Here is a 12,647-nt window from a genome sequence, read left to right as displayed (position 1 = left end):
GTGTATGCACATGTGTAAAATGAGTAATGAAAGGTTTGTTTGACAGATGTTCAAAATATAGAAAATGATTTTGTTAGTATGGCCAAACTTAAAATATAAAATATATGAAATTTTGTATAAAATGTAAACACCAAGATAAACTAAATAGATCAGATTAAGCTGAGGAAATACTTTTCATTTCAATTTCCTTTGTAATCACTCACTCAAGTTTTAGTAGGTGAGGGGACACACTAAAAAATTTACAAAAGACAGAAGAAAAAGCCAGGGCAACCAAATAATCTCTTTTTAGTAGTGATGCTTTATAGAAATTATACAGTTGTGATTAAATCACTTCTATTTTTGGAATTCCATGATTTGGCTCATCCTTATGGATGAGTCCTAACATCCTTACGGATCCTTCCTAACATCTATACTGATAGGCAAGGAAAGTCTACAGATCTTTTGTTTTCTGTAATTTACATACACAGCTTAAACCTGCTTTCAGGGTTTCAGCATAAAATCTTAAAACATTAGCTGCACAGTTTTTACAGCTAAACCAGATTTGGTACATGCAGCTACTTACCAATACAAGTTTTCATGTCCATAGAAGCCATAAATCCATCGTAACAGAGACAGCGATACTCCCCTGGAATATTAGTACACTGTCCACCATCACAGATATCTGGATTGTTTTCACATTCATCAATATCTGGAATAAAAGCAGATAATAATACTGTCACACTAGTAGGAATCGGCTGAAAGAATACTATATTCACATTAGCGGAAAGATGATTCTTGAACTTTTATTTTTTAATGAAGTCTCATAAAGATATTAAAACCTACCTGCACATGTCCTGACATCTGGCATTAGAGCATAGCCATCACTGCAGCTACATTCATAGCTGCCTTCTGAGTTAGTGCAGTGGGTGTCACAGCCTCCATTCATTATCATACACTCATCAATATCTGGGAAATAACATCAGTACTAGGTTATTTAGCAATTCTGTCATTTTACTTAGCAGATGAACCAGTTTATCAGCAATGTGATTTTTAATTTTTATTCTCATTCTACAGTCTCTGATTTACACTTTATTCAGCCTTCCCTATTTCAACTGCATTTTTATCTGTGGGAGCAAGTGGTTACCTTTCAGTTGTTGATTTTGTTGCTATGTATTACTAGTAATGTAAAAGAAGTAGAAAAGTAAAAGACAGCATGTGGAAAGAAAAGCCCTTGAGAAATTAAGGCTTTGTGAAAGCTTGACATGTAGTACAGATTTATAGTTTTGCAAAAAATAAACAAAGCCAACAAATAAACTGCCCACGCTCTCTCTTCTTTTTGTCAATGTGCTGACAGCTGTCATAACTTAGTCTAGGATTTTAGAAATGTATGCAGTAAGGAGAAGAAGTGAAAGAAAAACTAGCAATGCATGGGGCTCTTTGTTGCTTTGATCAAGAAATTGAACAACATTTTCTGCATGTTAGCTCAAGCTCTTAATTTTAATGAAGCAGTATAAGAGTATTTTTTCCTCAAAACGTTCTACAGAGTTCAATAGAACAACAATTTTTTCATGCCTTCTCAATACTTTTGAAGAGGCGTCCCTGACAGTTCATGATATGCCTAATAGTAGAAGATGGTTCTGTTTCATTTCAGAAGGAAATTATGAAATGAAATGAAATGAAAACAAGGATAGATGAAAAAATACATGTTGAAATAAAAACACATAGGTGAAGGTATACAGCACTTGCCAATGCAGCCTTGTCTGTCCGGAGTGGCCTGGTATCCAGAGTTACAGGAACACTGGTATGTTCCAATCATGTTCACACACTTGCCATTTCTGCAGAGACTGTCACTTAATGAGCATTCATTTACATCTGGAAAAGAATCGTTCATAACAATTTCTTATCATTCAGAAGGCAGACTCTAACTACACTAACACCAGAGAAATGAGGGTGAGTGATAACATTTTAAACCAGTGGCTTCCACGTGGTTACAATTTCTTGTCCTTAGCATGTTCAGCCAAGGTATGGATGTCTGAATAGCACATTTAAGCCAGTGACAAAAGGCTTATTTTCTGCGTTTCTTGTCTGTGAACATTAACTTCACAGACCCTCTCAGAAATAGTTCACGTAACTACAGTCCACTGTTTTTAATTGAAAGTTGCCAACATGAGTGGTATAGTCCTCTGAGCTGCTTAACAACCCCCAAGGGCCCTCATAAAATACTCCTCTTTGAAGTCAACAGTACTGAGGGCACTGGAGATTTTCCAGGATCTGTTATAAAGTTTTAATTTGAAGGTACTCACATAAAGGAGGAGCATGAATTTGTATCGGATATTCCTGAGGCCTCATTCTTGCCAGTGACAAGAAGCTTCCACAGCACAAATGACTGCTCTTCTCAGAAAGCTGAAAACTGCTATTCTTACTAGAAACTCACCTATGCATTCCTCACGTGATGGTGACAGCTCATGTCCCAAAGGACAGTCACATTGAAAACTGCCGTCTGTGTTCACACATGTGCCACCCCTACACAACAGAGGGTTGCGTTCGCATTCATCAATATCTAAAAAGAAACCATGATAAACAAGTACAGAACCATTACTAAGGAGCAACAATGGGAAAAGCAATTCTCATTGTAAGTGACTCAAAATCTGGAGATCACAAATAAAAGCATTGAAGCAATGCTCTTCCTTTCCTTATGCTGCATAACAATGCAAACAAAAAAAGTATGCATTATTAGACTCTAAAGAAGTTTTTCCCCTCAAGCAAAAACAGAAATTCATCATTCAGAACTCAATATTCTAAGAGAAATAGGAAACCAGAAAAGACAGCATTTATTTAGTTGGTTACCATTTAGAATGATGTATTAATATGATGTAATTTTCAAAAAAGTAGCTTCTTAAGGCAACTATAAGCCCATTTATGCATGTATTGCCATTGTTCACTGTGGATGCAGGTAATAGAGATGTGCTTGTAAACTTTTAACCAAACAGCTTTTCCATTTGATAACTACCACATATGTGGATATGTGGTTGAGAAACAGTTTTGCTACAACTTATAATGGAAATTTGAGTATTTGACTCAAAACAGACAAAAAGAGCTAACACTATAGTCATGGATGAACAGAAAAATGAACAAAAGGTATTCAAGGTTCAAGATACAGTCACACTTTCAGAGTCCCAGAAAGCATTATGGGCAGCTATCCTTGAAATTGGAGACTTTTGTTTATTTAGACAGACAAGTGTTACTTTTTTCCAGCCTCAGAGATCAGGAAAGACATCATAGGGTCCTGCAGGTTAATCACATTAGGGGAGAAACTGCCTGATGATAGAATCTAACATCTCTTTGATATACTCCTGTTTGCATAATCCTCACAGCTCCAAAATGTTTCTATCCAACACTATACCTTCCTTCCTTAGTTTTTGCAAAAGGCCCTGAAGAAGTAATTTCATTTCTTATCTTCTTATTTTCTCCGTTCACTTATTTGACATTTTGCTTTCCTGCCTCTGTCTCTCAGATGATATATCTCCAGCAAACATTGTCTGCATTTGTACTCCGTCCCTCATGAAGACTATTCAGCTTCCATGGTTTAGCTTCCTTGTTACTTTCATCTGCGATTCAGGCAGTGACTTTTTGAGCCCGCAAGCTGTCAGACAGTCCATCCCACTGTGCAGGAAATCAAGTAAAGATGGCAGAAAGCCTGCATGGCCTTCTGGACCACAGGAATACATGTCTGAGTTCAGTCAAGAGCACAGGAAGCTTCTGACAAAACTCAAACATAAAAAGGAAGAGGTGGAGGCAGGACAGGCAGGAGGAATATAGAGACACTGTCTGAGCATGCAGGGATGGGGTTAAAAAAAGCCAGAAACCACCTGGAGTTGACCCTGACAAGAGACATGAAGGGCAACAAGAAGGGCTTCTACAGGTCTATCAGCAGTCAAAGGACGACTAAGGAAAATGTGGGCCTGTTGCTGAATGGGGCAGCAGGAGACCAGATGACAAAGGACACAGAAGAGGTTCAGGCACTCAATGCCACCTTCACCTCCATCTTTACTGCTACCATTAGCCTTCAGGAATCCCAGGTCCCTGAGACCAGTGGGAAAGTCTGGAGTTATGAAGACTTACCCTCAGTGGAGAAGGATCAGGTTAGGGAGCATTTAAACAAACTGGACATACACAGCTCCATGGACCTTGATGGGATGCTACCAAAGGTGCCAAGGAAGCCAGCCAATGTCACCACGAGGCCACTCGCAATAATCTTTGAAACATAAAAGGTAGTGGTGGTCAGGGGAGGTTCCTGAGGACTGAGAGAAAGCAAATGGCACTCCTATCTTCAAGAAGGGCAAAAAGGAGGATCTGAGGAACTACAGGCCAGTCAACATCACCTCAATCCCTTGGAAGGTGACAGAGCAAATAATCCTGGAAGTCATTTCCAAACATATGAAGGACATGAAGATGACTGGGAGCAGTCAGCATGGATTTATGAAGGGGAAACCAGGCCCGACCAACCTGATAGCCTGCTATGACGAAATGACTAGTGCAGTGCATGAGGGGAGAGCAGTTGATATTGTTTGTCTTGAGTTTAGTAAGGTTTTTGACACCGTTTCCCATCACATCCTCATAGACAAATTGAAGAAGCACAGGCTAGCTAAGTGGACAGCAAGGTGGACTGAAAACTGGCTGAACTGCTGGGCTCAAAGAGTTGTGGTCAGCATCATGAAGACCAGCTGGAAATCAGTCAAAAGTGGTGTACCCAGGGGTTGATAATGGGGCCAGTAAATGTCCAACATCTTCATTAATGATGTGGATGATGGGACTGAGTGTACCCTCAGCAAGTTTGCAGACAATACAAAACTGGGAGGAGTGGTTGATGCACCAGATGGTTGTGCTATCATTCAGAGGGACCTTGACAGGCTGCAGAAATTGACTGACAGGAACCTTGAGAACTTCAACAAAGGCAAATGCAAAGTCCTGCACTTGGGGAATAATAACCTCATGCACCAGTACAGGCTGGGGGCTGACCAGCTGGAAAGCAGCTTTGCAGAAAAAGACCTGGGCATCCTGCTGGACACCAACTTGACCATGAGCCACCAATGTGTCCATGTGACAAAGAAGGACAATAGTATCCCTTGTCTGCATTAGGAAGAGTGACTCGGCCGTGGTGAGGCCACATCTGGAAGCTGTGTCCAGTTCTGGGCTCCTCAGTACAAAAAAGACATAGACATACTGGAGCAAATCCAGCGAAGGGCTACAATGATGATCAAGGGACTCTGCGGTATGAGAAGAGGCTCGAATTGTCCGGAAAAGAGAAGGTTCAGGTGGGATCTTATCAAAATGTATAAATACCTGATGGAAGAGGTGGGCAGGGGGGTAAAGAAGATGGGGCCAAACTCTTCTCAGGGGTGCCCAGTGACAGGATGAGAGGCAAAGGGCACAAATTGAAAAATACAGGAAATTCCATTTCAACAAAAGAAGAAGCTTTTTTACTGTGTGGGTAGTCAAACCCTGGAACAGGCTGCCCAGAGAGTTTGTGGAATCTCCATCCTTGGAGAAATTCAAAACCCGACAGGACACGGTCCTGGGCGACCTGTTCTAGTTGGCCCTGCTTTGAGCTGGAGGTTGGACTAGACCATCTCTAAAGGTCCAGCCTCAGCTATTCTCTGATTCTGTTTCAGTAACCCCTGAGCAAAGGAGCATTGCTTTCTTTATATAGCTTTATCATATATGCCCTTATCATCAAAGACATATTTGCATAACAACAAAAAAAAATAGGTTTTAGAGCCATAATACTAAAAATGATCTTGTAACATAGGGATAAGAGGATTCATCCAAGAAAATCTCAGACTTCATTTTCATGATGTATGCAGAAGAACCTCGCAAGACTTTTGAAGGTAGCTAGTAACTTTTGGTACCTCAATTTCTGTTCTTACAACTTTAGACACTTTAAAGTCAGAATATCTTAAGGCCTAAGAAAATCAAGAAAACTTAAATCACTTGTTATTTTTGAAACTCCATTCTTCTGTTCTTAGTTTTACCAAATGTTTGGATAACTCATTAGCCATTACATGAATGCATAGTTGCTGACATTCTAAAATTACCTATAAAGAAATGCATAAATGAAATCAGTAAAAAGAACAATCAAACCTAGATGCATAGTTCAGTTATCTGTACTATAAACTGCACATCTGTCTCATTTGTTCATGAAGTCACTATAATTATGCATATAAAATGTTCAGTGGTGCAGAACTTAGTATAGTATAGAGTACAGTCAGGCTTTGTATAGCAAATGGAAGGATTCCAGGTCATGCTGGCAACACTTACCCATGCAGTTTTTCATCATCATAAATCCACTTTCGTAACCATCAAAGCACTCACACTCAAAGCTTCCAGGAGTGTTGACACAGGTACCACTTCCACATAAGTCTGGGGAGATCCGGCACTCATCAATGTCTATTTTATAGTAAATGGAGGGAGAAAAATCAAACAAAGTTTAAGGTTATCCTGCTTTCACAGAAACAAAGATGTGGCAGTGGTAAATGAATTCCACAGAAATCAGATATAGTGTATAAAGCAATAGTGAAATATTCATTTCATTTAAAATTTAAAAGGATGATTACATAAAAAAACTGTTTATGAAAGATTCATAATGCAATGCCTTCAGATCTCTCACCTAGAGAGTAAACTCTGTGATTAGTAAGCTTCCATTAAGTTCAATTTACAGTTACATTGTTAAGGACAGTAATTGTAATACGTTCTGAGTTATTCTTATGGAGGTATCAAATGACTTTGTGACTAAAGCGCCATTGACACTAAATCACTTATGAAGTTATTTCCAAAGGAGTAGCATTACAAACTTATATCTACCCTTTTCTTTAGGAATTACGAGGTTAAAATAACTCCTTTGAAAGCTACCTTTACAGTTCATTGCTTCCTTATAGCTTGTATATTTTATTAGTTATATTTGAATGCAACTTATTCTGGAAAGCCATAGCAAGTTTGTAGAAGATGAAAAAGAGAAGAGAAACTGGTTTGGAAGGGTTCTTTGCAAGGCACTTTGGTAGTGAGTGAGGCAGGAAGCTCAAGTGGAATTTGTAGTATGAATATGATCCGGTGAAACAGATCAGGAAGGAGAGGGCTGGAAAGAAATGCTGGATAACCTGTTCCTCCCTATCTCCTCACACTTTTCCAGTCTTCTCTTTTGCCTTAGTTTATTGCTCATCCAGTGTCTCATCCTAGTTCAATTTCTTTGTCTCATGCTGTCCACTACACCCTCTACCTTCAGCTCCATTCACTATTGTGTCATTAGTTTTTTGGAAGAGTTACAAGTTATAAGGGAAGTCACAGGTAATAAAAATAACAGTGTTTAAAATGATGACCAGATTAGTCCAGGACAGAGCATAGAATTGCTTCTGACACTGGGCAAGTCCAGGGAGCAAGGAATAACAGAGCACAAAAGGCATCAGTACGTCTGGGGGTGAGGCAATGAGCTGGCCCAGAGACTGATTTGTGCAAGTGGCTCCAGGAAACTAGAAAAGTACAAACAAATACAAGTGTTGTTTTTCACACGTGAGAGTCTTTTCTCCCTCCCTCTGTGTCACTCCCCATGGGTAGGTTTCTGCTGGGTAAAGACAGTTCAGTCCTCATGTACACGTGTGGAGGTCTGTGGGATGGCAATCCACGTGGTGGGCCTGGAGAGTCAGAGAATATCTGGCCTCCTATAGGCTTTATAAAACATTTTGTTGTTAATTTAAAACACAAAAAGTCTCCCATTTAATAAAATCTGGGTCTCTAAGGCTGGTCAGTGGAATACTTCCATCAGAATAAAGTTTCAATGAAAAACAGAACAAAAAAAACCAACCCCTTTGTAGGGAGAAGTTCTCTGACCTACTCTTGTTAATTTAAAAATAAAGTTACTTAAATGCATTTCTCATCAATGCAACCACTATAAAAACAAGGAAATCACCAGTTAGGGCAACATTAACATCCAGACCAACCTCAATTCACATGCCTTACCACCCACACTTTGTATTACTCAGACACACTTATAGGCTCATGAGCTGTAGAACAAAACTTCCTTCATTTTCAGCACAGAGCCACCCACAATGCGGGCATCCAGGTTCTCATAAGCAGAAAACTATCAAACTTATCTTCAATTCCAGTTTTTCTAGACAGTAAAGAACAAAATATTGAACTTTTAAATTAAATGCATGTTTCTTCTTGAGTGAACATTGCATTGATGTCAGAGTTGCAGTGGTGCCTATGTGTGTGCTTGGCGATCAAGTCTAAATGAAAAATAATTTGCAGTGAAGTCTCTCAGTTCATTTGGTAATACAATGTCTACAGAGTAAAGAATGTAAGTTAAATTAATTGGTATGTTAAAGCATTGAACTTGGCTTTGCCGGTGATCCTTATTGTTTTTTCAGGTTATACTGATAGGGCATGATTTGAGCAAATTTAACAGCAGTTTACCTAATTTCTAATGTCTATGTATCAAAAGAAAGTTATATTTATTACAGAACTTTCTGAAAGGGAGACTTACAGAAAGTTGAACATTCTGCACAAAGATAAAGCTTTTAAAAAGTGAAGGAAATGAATGACAGCATATTTCCAGATCACCAAGCTATGCAACAAGCACAAGTTCTTGTTAAAACTGGGGGAAAAAGAAGACTTACCTGTACAGTTTCTTTCCTCCATATCTAAAGCAAACCCATTGTTACATCTACATTTGAAACTTCCAATTGTATTTCTGCATTTACCATTCATGCACATACCAGGGAATACTTTACATTCATTGATATCTATAAAATAAAAACAAAAGAAAACAGAATTCTTAAATACTTAACAATAAATTTTATTCAGTGGTAACTTCCTGTTCCTTCTTACCAATACATGCTGTGCATCATTTTGCTTTCTAACATAATAACTATACACAGTTTTCCTGTGCCAGTTTATAAAAGGATAGCTTTTCTCTCATAGAATTTCAAGTGAAATGTTTCACCTTCCTGATTGAGAAAGGACCTTGCATCAGACGTAAAGAAGGGTTTTCATGTACATCAGCCTCTCTCATATGCCCATAAGGGGATTTACAAAGTTGAATGGGCTTTCTTATACTCCATGAATATAATTTACTGGATGAATGCCTTACCTGAGAATAATCTGCCATGAGACAAAATTATATCTCACAGGTGTCAGTGTTCATAGAAGAAAAGTATGGTGCAAATACAAAACCAGAAACAAGCAGAAAACCCTTACAAAATTCACGGAATGGACAGAACTCCTTATTTACTTAGTAAATCACCACTGAACTTTCAGAGTCTGGCCTGGAGGATAATAGTAACTCTTGAAAATCAGAGCTTATTCATGGTAAAATAGAGTGCCAAAGTTTACTCAAGCAACTTGACATATTTCAGACAAATGTTTCTGAAAATATCTTTTTAAAAAAATAAACCAGACATTAAAATATTTCAGGATCACCTTAGCTTCTGAACACAGAGAAATTTAGAGTTTTCTTTTCAGATCTCGGTGACCTAAAGTATCTCAGATCTGGCTTCTTGGCCATTTTCCAGCCTATTCAGTTTTGTTTTTCACACCCTTTTGGGTGGGAAGCCAGGAACAACTGGATAGCAGGGACAGAAGGTTTTTAATTCTCTATCACTGCAACTCCATGACAGTGACATCCTTCCCATTTAATCCCTTTGTTAGTGTTAATTCTGCAAATTTTACAGTGTCCACAGAAAACATCTATCCCTCTCCAGTCTCACTTTCAGAGAACCCTGGCCAAATCATAGTAATCTTTTATGTTTATATCTTAAACCCCCTAACTTTACACAATTCTTAGCTTCAGTTCATTCTTTGCAAAGCACTACCTTAAAAAAGATGTACATTTTCAGTTATTCTTATCATTTGAGCTCCCTCCTCTTCAGTCATGTCACTGCCATTTCCTTTTTCTCCTTACCAAATTCAAACTTCATACTTTTCTTCTTTTAGGCTCCTGTAACACTCCTGAACACCATGCAAGTTTTGAGTGTCCTACTGGTACTGTTAGCACATAATAAACATAGATACAAATTCTGGCATTTCCCTAGAATATACACCAAGATGTACCTGTGACTCACCTTTAGACCACTAGGCCAAAACGACTTCTTACCTTTATAAAACGGCCTGCCAGTTAGGATATCTCCCCTGTTGGAAAAGCCAGGCCCTCTGGGGCACAGAGCCTCATATTCCTTGGTGCCAGGTTTAGGACACTCCTCGCAGTCGGAGCCCCAGGCAACACCCACAGTGCAGCAGCAGGCGTCCATACGAAACTTGCCAGGCACAGACTGGATGCACTCATCTTCATCCCATCTCAGGTAGCACTGCTCCATGCGGATATCTGCTCATTTTACAACAACAAAGGGGAATTTTACCCTTTGCTACACTTCTCTGTTTTTCAAAAGTAGCTACTTCTGATGTACAGGTATGCGTGAGGCTTAGTTTCTGGGAGACAGTTTTCTGCTCAAGACTGACACTTCTGCATGATGTTGAACCATTTGAAGTTGCTAATACCACACTAGTGGTAAGTTTCTAGATCTCTGTTGTATCACGTAAAAGTAGAAGCATTATTTTGCAATCTCACAGTATCATGACATACTATTACTCTGATGTGAATGTGCTTTTTAGGTTTCTGTGTGTATTCGATAGGAGAGAGACATGTATTTCTCTACTGTATTAGGTATTCTCATCAGCAAATTAACCTGCATTTATGGGGAAAAAAAACCACCAAAACCCAGCTACCTTATGTTTATAATATTCAATTAATAATACAAGGAATGTGGAAAAAATACCTTTTGTTGATCATTGTTAGGCTTGTTTTAAAACTAGACAGCAGGAAAAAACAATATGGTTTCCAGAAAACTTAATTATGGTGATACTCCGGGACCCCATTTGCAAAAGGGTAGGCTCACCAAAAGATAGATTAACCAAGTGTGCCAGTAAAATCTGTATCTGCATACCCAGCTGTCTGAAAAAGTATCATACACTGGTCTCTACACACAGAACATCAGCTTTGCTGTATTCCACATACAGCCAAAAATGCCAATAATAACTTATTCGATAGCATCAGCACATTTCACAATTTTCACCAATTTGTATAGTTTAAGTTTTAAAAAAATTTGGAAGAACTTTTTTATTTGTTAAAATAAAAATTTGATGTTACAAAACAGGGCCGAGAGCCAGTGGTTAAGTCCCTACATGCTAATTCCTGCAATGCAGGAGAATTTCTATGCCCAAATTCCAAAAATCTGGAAAATACTACCAATATCAGGAAATGGGCAGTGTTGGTTACAGCTAGAGAAGATGTCTGTGACATTTATACAGAGATTTTTTGGTAGCTTAATGATCTACAGGACATCCACACATACAGACTACAAAAAACTCCCAGGTTTTGTATGTATTTGTTGAACTCAACAAATCAAAAAAATCCTAGGAGACAGGTTTGCACTGAAAAAGTGGAGGCATGACAGGACATATCAGCTCTCCATCATCAACATCGCTGCTTTTAATTCACTCGGCAGAGGTAGCCGGGTAGGATCAGTGACTGCTTAACTTTTTGAAGTTTATATCACTGTATTTACTCCAGTTCTCATTTCTCCTACAAACTTACTTTGCAAGGGGATCTTGTTTGTAGCTCAATAGTCAAATTAATATTTTTCAGGAAAACAGACCTTTGGCCACTGATCATCAAAGGCTCAGTTCAATTCCCGCTGAGGCCAAGGGAAAGACTCTCATTGAGACTGACGGGAACAGAATTCAGACTTTAAGAAACAGTACGTAGTCCCAGGAAAACATAGTTAACTTTGGTGCGTAAGGAAGATCATAAGGACAATGCAGTGTCTGCTAACATAACTTAAAAAGCTGTATTTTCAGAATAAATATATGGCATTAATTTTTCCTATGATATACTGGACTGGAAGTTCGGCTTTAGCAAACCTAACAGAACTCTCTTAAATGCTTAGCACAAAAAGCTTTGGAGGAGATGAAAGATCTAAAAACAACACAAATGAGCTGCTGAACTATTTTCCATACAAGTCCTTCAAAGTTGTACAGATTTACAATACAAATTTACTCTATGCACATCTTAAGTTAAACAATTTAGAAACAAGTATAAGAAGTGGAAATTCTTTAAAGAATACTCATGGTTTCCTGTAAACTATTCCACATTAAGATCATATTTATTTTCATTTCGAGAGATTCAGCAAACATGCTGCTAATAAACATTTGTTTTCGCTAAAACCACTGTACTGGACTCTGCAGGAAATAAACATATTTGAGAAATATATCACATAGTCCAAAGTGCTTATGTAGCATAAGAGAAGGCATATGTTTTGTAATATAAAAGGACAGATTTTTATTAAAATCTGAAAGTGGAACATGGGATTGAGAGTAAAGGAATTGTGTATGTTGTTTGGAAATGGCTCCCTTGTTCCAGCCTTTCCTTATCTCTGTAAGCAAACCTAAATTCACACTTGTCCTTATCAAATCTCTCACCGATAAGTAACGCAGGGCTGACAACCACAGGCAACAATGGCTGGCAGTAGTATTACTAAGCACGGAAAAAAAACATGCAAGTAAAACCTAGCATGCAAAACAGCTTATGATATGTGCATTTATAAACAGACACATGCATACTG

General features: G+C 38.4%; 1 protein-coding gene across 1 annotated transcript in view; it reads right to left on the bottom strand.

Moving 5' to 3' along the window:
- The window catches only part of FBN2 (fibrillin 2), a 182,681-nt gene that overhangs the window by 56,915 nt on the left and 113,119 nt on the right, over positions 1 to 12,647 (bottom strand). Inside the window, exons 24-30 of the mRNA XM_067315389.1 lie at positions 10,124 to 10,351; positions 8,649 to 8,774; positions 6,298 to 6,426; positions 2,414 to 2,539; positions 1,726 to 1,851; positions 823 to 945; positions 563 to 688 (exon numbers count right to left, since the gene is read on the bottom strand). Coding sequence (XP_067171490.1) covers positions 563 to 688; positions 823 to 945; positions 1,726 to 1,851; positions 2,414 to 2,539; positions 6,298 to 6,426; positions 8,649 to 8,774; positions 10,124 to 10,351 — 984 coding nt within the window. The remainder of the gene's footprint in view (positions 1 to 562; positions 689 to 822; positions 946 to 1,725; positions 1,852 to 2,413; positions 2,540 to 6,297; positions 6,427 to 8,648; positions 8,775 to 10,123; positions 10,352 to 12,647) is intronic.

This window comes from Apteryx mantelli, chromosome Z (genome assembly GCF_036417845.1).
Source record: "Apteryx mantelli isolate bAptMan1 chromosome Z, bAptMan1.hap1, whole genome shotgun sequence".
NCBI classification, from domain to species: Eukaryota; Metazoa; Chordata; class Aves; order Apterygiformes; family Apterygidae; genus Apteryx; species Apteryx mantelli.
This window is presented reverse-complemented; position numbering and strand designations above follow the sequence as displayed.